The sequence below is a fragment of the Convolutriloba macropyga genome, chromosome 6 (genome assembly GCF_964194025.1).
Source record: "Convolutriloba macropyga chromosome 6, txConMacr16.3, whole genome shotgun sequence".
NCBI classification, from domain to species: Eukaryota; Metazoa; Xenacoelomorpha; order Acoela; family Convolutidae; genus Convolutriloba; species Convolutriloba macropyga.
The window spans coordinates 29,299,576-29,314,895 of NC_134473.1; the positions used below are offsets into that span (position 1 = coordinate 29,299,576).

General features: G+C 39.8%; 1 protein-coding gene across 1 annotated transcript in view; it reads right to left on the reverse strand.

The window, feature by feature from the left end:
* LOC142340920 (nicotinamide N-methyltransferase-like) overlaps positions 1–15,320 on the reverse strand; it is a 159,163-nt gene that overhangs the window by 38,453 nt on the left and 105,390 nt on the right. The window contains exon 3 of the mRNA XM_075391697.1: positions 2,289–2,637. Within this exon, the coding sequence (XP_075247812.1) occupies positions 2,289–2,637 (349 nt within the window). The remainder of the gene's footprint in view (positions 1–2,288; positions 2,638–15,320) is intronic.

Sequence of the window (15,320 nt, forward strand, 5' to 3'; positions counted from 1 at the left end):
TCAGTAGGAGGTGCCTACTGGAGCTGGCGATGGAAGCTGGGGTGTGGGAATGCGTTGGAAAACGGTTGATGGAGCTATGACACGACTAAGTGTCAATGAAGTCAGTAGGAGGCAACTACTGGAGCTGGCGATGGCAGCTGGGGTGTGGGAGTGCGTTGGCGCACGGCTGATGGAGCTATGACACGACTAAGTGTCAATGAAGTCAGTTGGAGGAGCCTACTGGAGCTGGCGATGGCAGCAGGGTCGAGGGGGTGCGTTGCATGGCTGGTTGCAAAGAAACGTCATGCTGGTCTTGGTAATGTAGTCTTTGAGAAATTTTCACAGGACCCGAATAAATCAAAACTTTTTTTTTAAATGACAACTACAAAATTATTTCTTCAATAAGACCTTTTTGTACCCTCACTTTTTCTCAAAAATTTTCTCGACTAAAAAACGGTCTTAACTTTGGCATAGTTCCTCAACCCAATATTCGAATTGTCTATCAGTCAATTCGTTTTTTTAACCCACTACCAACTTACAATATGCCCCGAAGCTTAAATTATAGTTCACCGTAAAAAACGGCTCATACACTTCCAACTCTCAAATGATGCTTCCTCCTGACCTTGAATATGAACAAACCATTTGACTACTTCCCGACTTTTATTTTCAATGTTTTGTACTCACAGAGTTGACGTTGACCAAAAAAATTTGGCCGTTATCAACAGTTGTAGCACTCCCATTACATTGATGAAGGACCACTTCCTTGTTGTGTCATCTGAAGGTAAATTTGCTTCATTTGTTGGTGGAATTCATTGAAGCGCCAATATGATCAGGACGTTGTCTACCCTTCCTTCTTTGTCGTATCATGTCTCTTTTATTCCCATTTTTGAAAATTTCAGTTGTTTGGTTTACTTGTTTGGTTTCGTGACATCAAAAATTACAACTCATTTTTCTTTTACTTACCTTTCAAAACCTTATAACATTACAAATTGATTCAGAATCAACAAAACAGGGCAGGCACTTTGTACAAATTAATGGAGAAGTTAATACTGGGCATTAACAACGCACGCACGCACACGTGGACGCGCACACGTACAAACACACTCTCTCCCTCTCTCACACACACATACACACACACGAACACAAACACACACTCACACACATACCCAAACGAACACAAACGCACATGCACACAAGCACTCACACACAAAAACACCCACACTAACACACACACACGCACACATGCACACACGCACATGCACATACACGCAAACACACGCACAAGCACGCAAAAACACACTCTCGGGCACGCACACACACAGACACAGACGGCAACAGACACAAACACACAATCACATACACACAGGCAGGCTGGAAGGCAGGCAGGCAGGCAGGCAGGCAGGCAGGCAGGCAGGCAGGCAGGCAGGCAGGCAGGCAGGCAGGCAGGCAGGCAGGCAGGCAGGCGGGCAGGCAGGCAGGCAGGCAGGCACGCAGGCAGGCACGCAGGCAGGCACGCAGGCAGGCAGGCAGGCAGGCAGGCGGGCAGGCAGGCAGGCAGGCAGGCAGGCAGGCACGCAGGCAGGCACGCAGGCAGGCAGGCACGCTCTCTCGCACGGACGCACACACACACACACACACACACACACACACACACACACACACACACTCGCACACACTCACACGCGCACAAACACGCACACACATAGTCCAGATACAGACACAAACATAGAGAGAGACACAAACACCGACACGGACACAGACAGACGCAGACACAGACACAGACACAGGCATGTAAAATTTTTCTAATGCAGTTACCATAACTGCTCGATTGTTTGTTCAAATCTGTAACTTGAGCAGTTCTTATCCACCTTTTTAGTCAGTTATTGTCCGAGGTTATTAGGGATCAACTTGCAAGAATTGCAGTGGTCCTGATCATAAGAATAGTTTGGAAAATACAAAAAAACCTTTACAGTACCGAGTTGTCCGACTGTTGCGAAAACCATACTACGATAATGTAGATTGAAAAGTAATTGCGGGTGCAAATTAATTGCCGCTGATTCTACGGTTATTCTAAGTGTGAAACTGCCCAGGAAGTGAATTTTACTGTATTTTTAGGTAAATTTACCTGCACCTTAGTAGGAGTGTATAAGCAGAACCAATACTTCTCAATGAAAAAGAGATCCGAAGATTTGATAGGGAGACGTGAATATTTGTGATCAAGTATTACAGTGAAACCCATCCGAGCATTTCAAGTTCCTCAAATAAATAAATAAAAGTTTAATAAACAATCAATTATAAAATTTTCTTACTTTCTAATCACTTCTTCATAACTAGCCAGGTCAAATGTTCCTTCACAAATTGCCCACTCTGATGTGATCAAAGCGAATGGTTTTCCCGATTTTTCAAGCTGTTCGAATCCTTTCCCTTTTTTGTCACTCATGTCCACATATGACACTTGTTTGCATTTCTTTCTAAATGATTCTACTAAATCTGAGTTTCCGTATGCCCACTGGCACCATTTCTTCCAGTCAAACACATTGCCTGTTGCTTGGGTTCCTTGGGAAGTTATTTTTTCCACATACCTCCTGTTAGTTTCCAGAAAATCACTGCACAATATTTCGGACACATTGTCAAAACCAGAAGTATACATCATGTTGCCTGAACAAATAAGCTATAAGTTTGTGTATATTATAAGAGTGTAGCACCTATTTTATGCAGTAAGCAATTTAAACTATTCACTTTATTTGCAATTTTAAAAAAAAAACTTTGCGGGAACCATATGTGGACGATTTCTACAAAACAGCTTTGCCATATGTTTCGACGGAAAACATTTGACGGCTGAATTTCTATAATTTCTTGCCGTTATTTTTTTTTTGAAAATCGGATAATTGATCTAAGACTCCCTAATCACATTAGTTTTCTAATTCCATGGCCACTGATTAGATTTACGAGCTTAATCAATTTCGGCGTTTACGAAGATGCTTCAACATCACTCTATGATAAAGATTATCCAACTTGAACAGAAAACTAAAAATTGTACCCTCATTATAATTTTTAAACGTGAATGAGAAAATACCGACCAGTTCTTAAGTTTGAGCAACTGTTTAAATCTTCAGCAAAGACAGATAAGATGTATTGGGTGTAAAGATTTCAAATGCATCGGACTGCATTTAATTTAATTTGATTCCTCAGACTAATTTTGATTTTGAAAATTGATTTTATCATAGCATTGAGAAATTCACTTCACAATAGTATATCAGTCATCATTAAAAATAGATCACAGTGATAAGAAAAGGCAGTTTTTGATACGTAATACCAAGAAATATTCAAGATCAAATTTCAATCGTGACATTGCGCTGCAAGATTGGTCGCCTATGTACCAGATAAATGAGCCGAACGAAATGTTTTTAAAATTTATCGAAATTTTTGAAAATATACTGAGTTGTCATGCACCCTTGAAGTTGGTAGAAAGTAACACCAAAAAACAACAAAAGCAATGGTTGACAAAAAAAATACGTGGTCTCATAAATGAAAAACACCATCTCTTTAATGCGTGGAAGAAAAACCCAAAATCAGAGATTTATAACATTTACAAATCTTTACGCAATTCAGTGAATAGAAAACTGAAAAAAGCTGCAGATGATTACACAAAGAATTTTTTCCAGCAGCTACCAACTTCAAGAGAACAATGGAACTTCATCAAAAACAAGATCAATTCCAACAGCCAAATAGAAAAAATTGACAAATTAAGGGAAGATAGTCATTTTGTTGAGGATGACAGAGAGATTGCCAATGTTCTTAATAATTGTTTTGCGAGACTAGGATTATACAAAGGCAAAGACGTTGCTCCAAATTGTTCTTCCCTAACATTTGATGGACCGGAATTTAGCTTCCGACCAGCCACCAGAAAAGAATTGTATAATGTTATTGATAATCTACCTATGCATAAATCTCCCGGACCGGGCTATATACCAGCATGGGCGCTAAAAGATAGTAAACTGTCTATTGGAACTCATTTACAATTTGTCGTCAATGAATGTATAAACAAAAACACGTTTCTTAATATTTTGAAAACAGCGCATGTTACACCTGTCTATAAGAAGGGAGACCGACTAGAACCAGAAAACTATCGACCCATATCAGTCACACCAACTCTAGCAAAAATTTTTGAGCGATTACTACTTCAACAACTAACTCACCACCTAACTCTTAACGGTCTGATTAACAAGAATCAATTCGGCTTTCAAAAGCAAAAGTCATGTCTCGATACTATCATTTCATTAACTGAAAAGATAAACCAATGCTTCGACGAAAACGAAATTGTTGTCACACTCTTTTTAGACTTAGCAAAGGCTTTCAACTCAATATCTATAGATGTTTTTATGAACAAAATAAAAAGGTATGGAATTGGAGAAAATGCAAGAATCTTATTAACCTCTTTCCTTTGTGATAGAAAACCGTGTGTAAAAAATGGGATAGCAAAATCAGATTGGGTTGTCATAAATCACGGTGTACCTCAGGGAACTGTCTTAGGGCCTCTAATTTTTATACTTTATGTCAACGACTTCAGTGAAGCTGTATCAACGAATTGTGATGTATTACAGTTTGCCGATGATACAGCAATTCTATGTCAGGCAAAGAATGAAGCAAATTTGCAGCTAAAAGCTGAAGATACATTAAACAAGACAGATCAATATATGAAACAAAACAGGTTAACTTTGAATGAGAAAAAACGGAGTTAATGGTGTTCAGGAATGAAAAATTGCCGATCATTGAAAATGTCGATTTCAAGGGACACCGATTGGAAGCATCTGAAAAATATAGATATTTAGGTGTAATAATTGATAGGGAACTGACATACCAAAATCAACTAAATAAGGTTATCAGTAAAATGGCTTCCGCAATCAGATCATTATATCTGGTTCGTTATCAGGTACCGCTAAAAACAAGAATAAATCTTTTTAAATCAATAGTTTTGTCTCATTTAGATTTTAGCGCAATTTTTTTTCAAAATTTACCATCTTACTCTATTGACAGAATTAACAAACAGAGAAACTGGGGAATAAAAGTTTGCTTTATGAAAACCAAATACGATACTGCCATAGATCTACTTCTGGAGACTAAAATACTTCCATCAGAGCTCCAAATAACACGGGTGTCTTTAAATAGGTTTTTCAATATTCTCCAACAAACAAGAAATCGCTCTAATAAACATTTCAGATTTTTAGAAAACGTGCCTATTATTGTAAACAAACGAACCCATAACCTTTTCTTAGAACAAAAATGTAAGTCAAAATGGAGTAATGGTTCAATTGTTCGTAACTTTATTCGAAAATGGAACACACTTCCAATTACAATTAGAAAAGAAACGTCGAAGACCAAATTTAAACAAAAAGTTACAGCGGAAATGCTTAAACGACACGAAAGAGTTCCAATAGACAGAAGGGTTGCAGGATTTAAACATATTTTTTATTAAATTATTTTACGAAAACCGAACCTTAGTTTGTTATAAATTAGAAAAAAAATAATGTTTGATTAATAAATTTCTAACATGTAACATTAACCAAGTGGTTAGTTTAATTTACATGTTTGCAGATTTAAAAAAAAAACAATTAGAACAGTTAATTCTCTTTTGTCGAGAACAAGACCATTTTTTACCAAGCGCTAAATTATAGGGGGGCAAAATTAACTATAATTACACGGTCCAGGAACTAGTAAAAGTCCAGTTAAGGTCTTTATTTGGGTCCAGTTAGAGTCTTCTCATAACCATTTAGAATCCAGCAGCGTCCTTTCATGGGTCCACCATTAGTGTTTTCTTAAGTCTGCTTTTGCCCATTGGGAATTTTTAATTTTTTTGCTTCTGTACATAAAGAAGCAGCACCAGAGCAAGACTGAACAGATTTCCCAGAGCGGCTTAAAACAGACTTCACGCCAAATTATGTATTCCTTCAACCGATATTAGACAGCAACCAGGTGCATCAATTTTTGTTTGCAGAACGCTCGTGAATGCAATTACATCAGCTTATATCAACCAATCAGAGAGTTTCATTGAGTGAAAAAGCATATCGTTATAACATCTTGAGAGCTGCAAACTGTTAAATTCTCATAACCAATTCTAGCTCTTTCGGACCGCCAGCCACGGGAAACGATTCTTTCAACACTAACTTCAGTATCTTTTCCCTCGCTGAACGCTACGTTTCCCAAAGCTACGTTTCCATCAGCTTCCATTTGTGTTTATGTAGTCACCGCATTCATAAGGTTAGGAAAAGCAACAGGAATGCCTCCTGTTTAACTGAAAAAAACCGGTTTAAGTAAAAAAAAATGACATACTTTTTTGGCATAAGTTGGCATAAGTGTTAATCTCTCCCCGGGTCGAGAAAAAATGCAAAAATATCTAAGATAAGCGTTGAAAAGTTAGTTTTTTCACCGCAAATTTCGTACATAATTTCGCGGTGAAATGCGGTGAATGCGGTGAAATTATGTAAGTTCACAGCTAGACTAAGCGGTGATCTTCCAAAAATTCACCACAATTCACCGCTAAAATATGTAATTTCATCGCCCATACAAGGGTCCGAACCTCTCACCTCCTGAATGTCATCCACTTCTTCTTCCACTGCGGCATCTCTCACTAACTTCTATTAATTTTTGTTTGAATTTAAATCGAATTCACTCTACTCTCTGCAAAACATGCGCGGCGAATTTTTGTAAGATTTGCAATTTTTAGCGGTGAAATTACATATTTTAGCGGTGAAATGTGGTGAATTTTTGTAAGTTCACCGCTTACTCTAGTAGTGAAATTACATAAGTTCACCGCTTAGAAAAAAGTGTCAAAAAGATGTAAGATTAAGGGGTAGTTTTAGTGGGAAGGCAAATCTAACAATTCCTCCCACACTCACCATTAATTTCACCGCATTCTTTGCTGATCTCAAACATTTTTAACAATTTTTTCTAAGTGGTGAATTGATGTAAGTTCACTTCTAAGTTGAGCGGTGAATTTGTGTAATTTCAGCGCATTCACCGCTTATCTTACATAATTTGGACACTTTTTTCGAAGCGGTGAATTTATGTAGTTTCACCGCTAAATTCAAGGGTTAAATTATGTAATTTCAGCGCTACCAAGCGATAAAGTTTTTTTTCATCGCTCTCACCGCCTGATTTATGTAATTTCACCGCATTCACCGCATATCTTACAAAAATTTTCGCATTAACCCTTTATCTTAGATAATTTGGCGTTGAATGGCGGTGACACCTCGACCCGGGTTAGCTTGTGAAAGTTTATGCGACACGGGTCGAGGTGTCACCACCATTCAACGCAAAATTTTTTAAGAAAAGCGGTGAATCCGGAAAATTTTGTAAGATAAGCGATGAATACGGTGAAATTACACAAATCAGGCAGTGATTGCGGTGAAAAAAACTTTTATCCCCGGTAGCGGAGAAATTACATAATTTCACCTCTTCGACAAAAAGTGTCCAATTTATGAAAAATAAGCGGAGAATGCGGTGAAATTACATAAACTCACCGCTTAAATTATTGGTGAAATAACATAAATTCACCGCTTAGAAAACGCTTCGAATTGTCTTATGTTCAAAGAAGTTAAGATACATTTATTAAAAGTCGCACGGAAAATTTGTTACGTCGTAAAAGGACGAATTTTAGCCAGTCAGAATCGAGCATTTCTAAATAACAAATAGGCATATAAATCGTTCCAAATAAGATTTAAATATGTTCTAAAATACGTAGAAATTTCCGAAAATTTTCATTTAACCTAATTTTATTTAAATATAACCACGATATGCATCGATTAAGCTGGTTATCGGCTTAATATTTGTAGGTTATCTATACAAATGTTGGATGCATACGAACTGGTTATACGTCAATAACATCAGACAGAAAACCAGTAAAAGAGCATTGGAAAAACCTTGCCGTCTAAGTTTCACTTGTTGTCTTGATCGATGGCTTACACGTTGCTTTCTGAATAACAAGTTGTTACTTTATATACGGATTGAATTGAAGCTACGGACTACTGATCGTTTTGGATATCATCAGAGTTTACATGGTGCCGCTCACTTAAAAGAGCCACCTTTATTTAACAAACCACTAATTCGGCTAATAGATCCAGCCTGTGTGAAGGCCCGACGTGTTGCGTGTAGCCAGTAGCAGTCAAAAGTGGTGCTCGAACATCATAGAGGAACTCAAATGGAAAGGCAACAAAACTTTAAGACGGAGCCGAAATTTTACAACTAATTTTTGCAGTAAATTGATTAAAAAACTAAACTAGACGGCAAGGACTCAACCCTAACAAAATTCTCAACGGTCTTTGTTACATTCATCATCAATTGCTTCAACACTAGACAGGCTTTACGGCGGGTAATTTATAGATAACCGGTCACCATTAACCGCACAAAGCATAATTTTTGAGATGAAAAACATCGATTTTGAAAATTTTCGGTAGATTTACCAAAAAAATAAAAAAATTGATACAGTCGGTTCGTATATCACAAAATAACTTCTGATATAGAAACAATTGTTAGAATATTATGCTAAATTGTTCGATTTTGCAAATATTTGGCCAATTTTGATGCAGCTCAAAAAACATAGAATATCAAAATCGAATATTGAAAAACCGTGCCTTCGCCCATAAAACTGTCCAAGTAGTGGATTACCGTTCCGTATTAATGAAATTGCAATAAAATTCACCAAAATTAGAGAAAAACTGGACAAAAGCATTAAATTTTTGACAAAGTTGTCAAAAAATCAAATTCATCAACAAAAATGTTCGTTAATGGAGTGAAACTCAAAACACAGATAAAGTTGTGAAAATTTTCACAACCTACCGCCTACAGAAAAAAATTATCAAATCACTATAAATTTTCCTCGTCGCCCGTTTTTGTACCCGTTTTTTCAAGAACGTCGGTCTCCCAAATTTTCGCTTTTCGTTTTTATCCGCTACGTTTCCAGATTTTGATGTAGTATGTCATTTGTGATGAAGTATGTTGTTGTTTTTGCTGTAGTATGTTGAGTATGCTAGTATGCTGGTTTGTTGTTTAGGTCTTATAGCTTTCTAGGGTGTGACTTAAGTTTCTTCTCGAGTTACGGCTGGATTGTTTCTTGACTTTTCCAACTGTCTTTGTCTACAAATACACTATTGTAGTTTATTCAATTTTGCTGTAGTTTGTTTAATACCGCTAGTATGCTGATTGTTTGATGTGATTTGGGTTTCGCTAGAACGTGACTTAAGTTATTCTGGAGTTACGGCTGGTAAATTTCTCGACCTTTTCATCCTTTAGTGTACTACTGCATTGCCGTAAATTACTTTGTTGTTCTATTAAGCCCCATGATGAACTTTGCTAGATTGTCTTGCAGTAGCTTCTCTACTTCTTCCTAGTGTGTGTCTTAAGTTTGTTCTGGAGTTACGGCTAGGTCGTTTGGTTCAGTTTTTGCTGTGGTCTGCTAACATTGTTCTTTCCTACCTCATTTCCCGCCCGTTCTTTCCCCCACCGTCCCGTTTCGTTGCGTTGCTCATTTTTCACTTGACTTCCCGTTCATTCCGTTTCCGTTCCGTCGCGCACTGCTCGCTCGACTTCTCGTCTGTCCCGTTTCTTTTGCGTCGAGCGTTGCTCGCTCGAATTTCCGTGTGTCCTTTGTCTCCCTCCGCGTTGAGCGCATAACGTTGATCGCATAGCGTTCAGCGCTACACTTTTGCACTTCTGTTTTTGTCGGGCAGTGTGTGCTCGACGACATTTTCTGCTCTTTGTTTTACAGACTGTCTACATTGTGCAGTTTTTGGTTTCTTTTGCGTTGAGTTTGTTTTGAGTGGATTTGGTTTGTTTGGAGTGTGTATTTAATAGATAAACGTGTGCGGTGGTAGTTTTAATTGTTTTTGGGAAACAATAACATCGTGATGTCTAATAGTCTTGATCAAAAAGTCAAAAAGTTGTACGCTGCCAGGTCAAAGCGTGAAGCTGAATTGCTTGCTATCCATGAAGATATTCTTCATTGTATAAATAGTCAAAGTAGGCGAGTGAAAGTTGAACGCCTAGTAACAAAGTGCAACGAAGCATTTATGACTGTTGTGACTTGATTGCTTTTGCTGGAAAAACGGAGGATCCAAGTGCACTTGTTCCTTCATTAGATTCTTATTTGGAGGCAATGACAACTAGGAACGACAAGATACTCACTTATATCAACTCTGCTGGTGATAAAGTGAGCGATTTTCAGGAACCGAAGGCTTCCATTCGTTCTAGAGTTCCCTCACTGATGGCCTCGTCAAAAACATCTAGTCAGCGTAAACATGATTACATAATTGCTAAAATGAAGCGCGAAGAAATTGAAAAACAGAATGAGGTAGCAATTCGCCTTGCTAAACGGAAAAAGCAAATGAAAATAGATTTGAGAAAAGCAAATGAAAATAGAACTGGAGGAAAACAACAGGAAACGATTGGCAGAGGCAACTCTGCAAGAATTTGAATTGATGGACACCGTTTCTAAAGGTAGCCAATCTGAAACAACTGCAAGTGCTAGGAGCTCAATGAGAAGTGAAAAGGCTGTCCAAGACTGGATCAACACCTCACTTGCTTTAGGTTTTAACAATGAGGAGAAAACTAGTGAACCAGAGGTTACGAAAGATCCTCCAGAATGCCCTAGACACAACAACGGCGACACAGTGGAAGGTCACAACACTGAAATTTTGAGGCCCTCTTTTCCAAAAAAAAGAGGCAATTATGTTTTAAGCAATGAGACCTTGCAGCAAATCGACCCTTATTATACTCCACCTGAAAGTTTTTTGACCGCTGCTAACACACAGGCATTATACCAGGCACACCTACGGGCGCAAATGAATCAAAGAGGTCAACAAGGCACGGCGCTTCCGATCATAACTACCCAGGAACCGCAGATAGTCAACCGCTCTCTGTACACGCCCCAGGGGCTTCTTCACCACACATTCAATAGCCCGTTCGACCACAAAAAAATCAAATTAATTCGTCCGATTTTTTTTTAAACGTACAACTTCAAAATTCCGAATCCAGGGGACCTGAAACATCAAATCTACCCAAGTTTAATTCGGCCCAGCGTATATGCTCCCGACAACAAATTAATTTTGTTGCCCGAGCACCAAACGCTAATCTTCCTCCTTTTCCGGCAACAAATAATCCAGCCCCCGCAATAAATGTTCCCCTGCACCCAAGCGCCCCATATAGTCCAAACACTCAACAGCACAAGTCCGAAACCACTCTTTCTAATGACCTTACCATTCCGAACCCAGTCTTTGCACCTAACCTCACTGCTTTAAATCTACACAATCCCCCTTGATCAATCAGCCTCCCGTCCAAAACACTTTTCAAAACAATACTAACCAAGTATACAAAGTCGTACTTTCCGTTGCTCCTCCTGTCCCAAATATTCCCAATATCCCTCTAGGTCAACACTTTGTGCCAAATATGAGTCATTGGTGTTTTCCTCAGCACAGACCGTCATTAGTTAACCAAGACGTTACTACCGTAAGTAATGTTGCTCCAAATGTACAGCCACTTATCGCATCATCAGGTACGAATTTTTCCTAACAAATATGTTCGAATTAACCCCTTTTGATTGATATGCAATCATCATTCGGCACACAACAGGAAAACCCGATCGCAACTACAAGTAATATTGTACCTGGTCTAGTCACTCCAGTTTTTCAGCCAACAAATCCTTATGTTGGGCCCACACCGTTGAGTTGTAGTGGTCCGCAGAAGTCTGCGCCCGCGCTTTCAAAAACAGACAAAGCGTCATTTATTAGGGAGTTGGCTGATTCAAGAAGCAGCAAGAAAAATGACCCCTTGCCAGAAGGGAAACTTGCTCAGTAAAATGGCGATCCATTACAATCGCACGAGTGATATGGTCAATTCAAAAGCGCGATGACTCGCAATCGCTAACTGATGACGTTAAATTGACGTACCTTAAGACACTCGTCACCAGTAAAGCAAAGATTGCAATCGCCGAGTTTGCTTACTGTGGTTTAATGTACAAGGATGCGCTAAGGAATTTAGAACGTAAATTTGGCCAGCCACAGGCAGTCGTAAGTGCACACTTGGATAAACTAAGCAATTTTCCGCCTCTTAAAATGCACAATAGCGACAACATCGGGGTTTTCAAGTCACTATCATATGATGCTGACTTGAAGAGTGCTTCCCTACTTAACCAAGTGGTACAGAAGTTACCACCAAACATGGAAGAGTCATGGTCACTCTTTGCGGTTATAAAACACTGGGTTAAGCCTACCCTCCTTGACTTTAACGATTGGCTTAAAGAAAAGGCTGAGGCCCATGATATTATGAAACAAAGCGCAACCAAGGCAAAACCTGAAGAGCAGCACTTTAGTAACCAAGACCAAAACAGCCTCAAATGTGTTTGCATCAAATTCACAACAAAGGGAAACAAAGAAGCAAATGCCATCTTCCTCTCAAACTCTTACTCTCACTTCATTGTATGCAAAGGTAACCACCGGCTATGGGAGTGTCGAGTATTCAAGGAAAAGACTCCAACCCAGAGAGCTAAGTTGGTGGCGGATAATAAACTTTGCTTTTTGTGCTTACGCAATGAGGACACATTCTGCCAGTGCCCTCAACCGAGAAAGTGCCGAGCAGAGGGGTGCAATAGTTCGCATAACACACTATTGCATGGAGCAGATGGGGTTTTCCCAACAAAACAGGCAACAAATCCTAATACCATTCCGCCTTCTGGCAACACAGGTCAAAGTAAAGCAACTACTAGTCAACAACCGTCTAATAAGACCACAACGATGTCATCTGCTACTGATGTTAAGGGGCTCCTTCAGGTAGCGGAATTGCATTTGGTCATTTCATCCGGTTTAGATATCAAGGCTTTAATTTTGTGTGATACCGCCTGCAGTAACTCAATTCTTGAGTGGCCGGTAGTCTCGCAGATAGACTCGATTTGCACGGTAAAGCACTAAAGCTAACCGCAAAGGGTATTAATACCGAAAAAGTAGTTGAAACCGGAAATGTTGAAGTTACTGTGAAACCAAGAGAACATCAAGATTTCGAACCATTTACCATCAACCCTTTCGCTAAGGAGAATCTGAACGTCAGCTCAGATATAATTAATGTACAGGCTCTTCAAGAGACTTACCAACACTTAGCAGTCCTTGATCCGTGACATATTCCTACAGAGACATTGGAGATGACACTCGGACAAGATGTCTATCATGCCATCCGCCCATTAGAAAACTTCTCCAATGAGAAGCGTTCACCAGTTGCCGTAGGCTTACCCATAGGTTGGGTCTTATGCGGTACTTTACCATCAAGTTCCTGTTCTTCCTCAACGTGCATTAAAGTGCATATCGAACATGACAATGAGTTAGCAAGTCAAATTAAGTCATGGTACGACATTGAATCATTTCGGACATGCAAGCAGGTCGACACACGATCTGCAGCATACGCAAGGGCTCACGAAATCCTTGAGAGTACTACCATACATAATGGCCTGAGATACGATGTCGGAATGCTCTGGGCAGCATATAACACCAAGCTCCCAAATAATTACTTTTCCTCCTTTGTGCAAATAAAGTCTCTCGAAAAACGATTGGCCAAGGATGAAGACCTTAGAGAGAAGTATACTAGTACCATCAAAGAAGGTCTGAACAAAGGGAATGTAATTGAGGTTCCGAACGCTCAAAAGGTTGCGAACCGGTCCGACAAAGAGTGGTACCTACCCCACCAACCGGTTATAGACCCGAACAAACCGGGTAAGGTGCGTAGGGTGCTCAATGGAGCAGCAAAATTTCATGGTGCCTCACTAAATAAATCTTTGCTCTCTGGCCCTGATCTACTCCAAAATTTAATTACCTGCTTCTTCGCTTCCGACAACATCTATATGTTGTCTCTGCCGACATCCAGGAAATGTTTCTACGGGTTGGTGTATTACCATCAGAACAACCATCACTTCGCTTTATGTGGCGAGAGGAACCCACAACTAACGTTGTAGTGTATCAATATACGCGCCCTATATTCGGGGCTACAGACATACCCACATGCGCCAACTATTCATTACAACACACTGCGAGAGACAATGCCAAGTTTTACCCCGAAGCTGCAAAAGCCGTCCTATAAAACTTATACATGGGCAATTACATTGACTCATATAGATCGAAGGAATTGGTACATCTTCTCCATCTCTGTGGGTTCAAGCTTACAAAATTCCTAAGCAATGTGCCGAATCTGACTGACCGAAATGATGGTTCTCCTAAATCTAATGAGCCCAAGGTTATTGTGTTATGTCAAGAGGATTCATCGCATGTGCTAGGGCTAAAGTGGTAGGAGTACAAGCCGCGCTATCACCAAGTCCCTCACGCAACGCTTGGTCCTAAGTCTTGTCTCGGAAATCTTTGACCCCATTGATCTTGTCACGCCGTTTACTGTCGGTGCTCGACTGCTCTGAAAGGACATCTGGCGTACCACAGGACAACATGGGGATGACGAGCTCCCACAGGACATGGTTCAAAGATTTTTGGTTTGGAGTGCGGTCTTACCAAAGTCTGAAAACATCAAATTCCTCGAAGTTACTTTAGCTGACAGTTTGATAATATAGAGTTGCATATGTTCGGTGACAGTTCGCAGGATATTTTCAGTGCGGTCGCATTCTTGTGAGCCCGATTAAAAATTCCTAAGGGCGAAGAAAAAACAGAGCTTGCGTTTAGTTTGGGGAAAGCGCGCGTGGCGCCAATGAAAGTAATGACTGTCCCAAAACTCGAATTACAAGCAGCTCTACCTGCCGCTTGACTGAAAAGGGAAATTACACAAGCGCTTACTGTAACTGTTAACACAGTATTCATGTGGACAGACAGCACGACCGTTCTGCAGTGGATTAACTCTAATGAAAAGCAACCAGTCTTTGTTGCAAACCGTGTTTGCGAAATTTTGGAGTATACCAGCGTCGTCCAATGGAACCACATCTCAACTCAGGAAAATCCAGCTGGCACGCGTGGAATGTCCGCTGAGATTTTGCAACCAAGCAGTTGGGTCAAATGTCCACATTTCCTAACTAATTCACGTTTCCCGTTTGTACCGAACAAAGACGTCATTAAAAACATCAAACTTGGCATCAACAAGCATTCACTATAGAGAACACTATCTTTGACTACATCTGTCAAAAAACAGATAACTCGTATTCCTTCAATATTTCCGTTTGATAAGTTTAGTTCTTATCAAAAATACTTGCGCATTGCCGCATACGTTTTCCGGCTTTTGCCGAAACATGCCAGCTACTTTAACTTCGATAGTAGCATCACTGACCCTACTGAGCTTGACGAAGCCGAGCTTCAACTCCAGTCCTTGTTGCA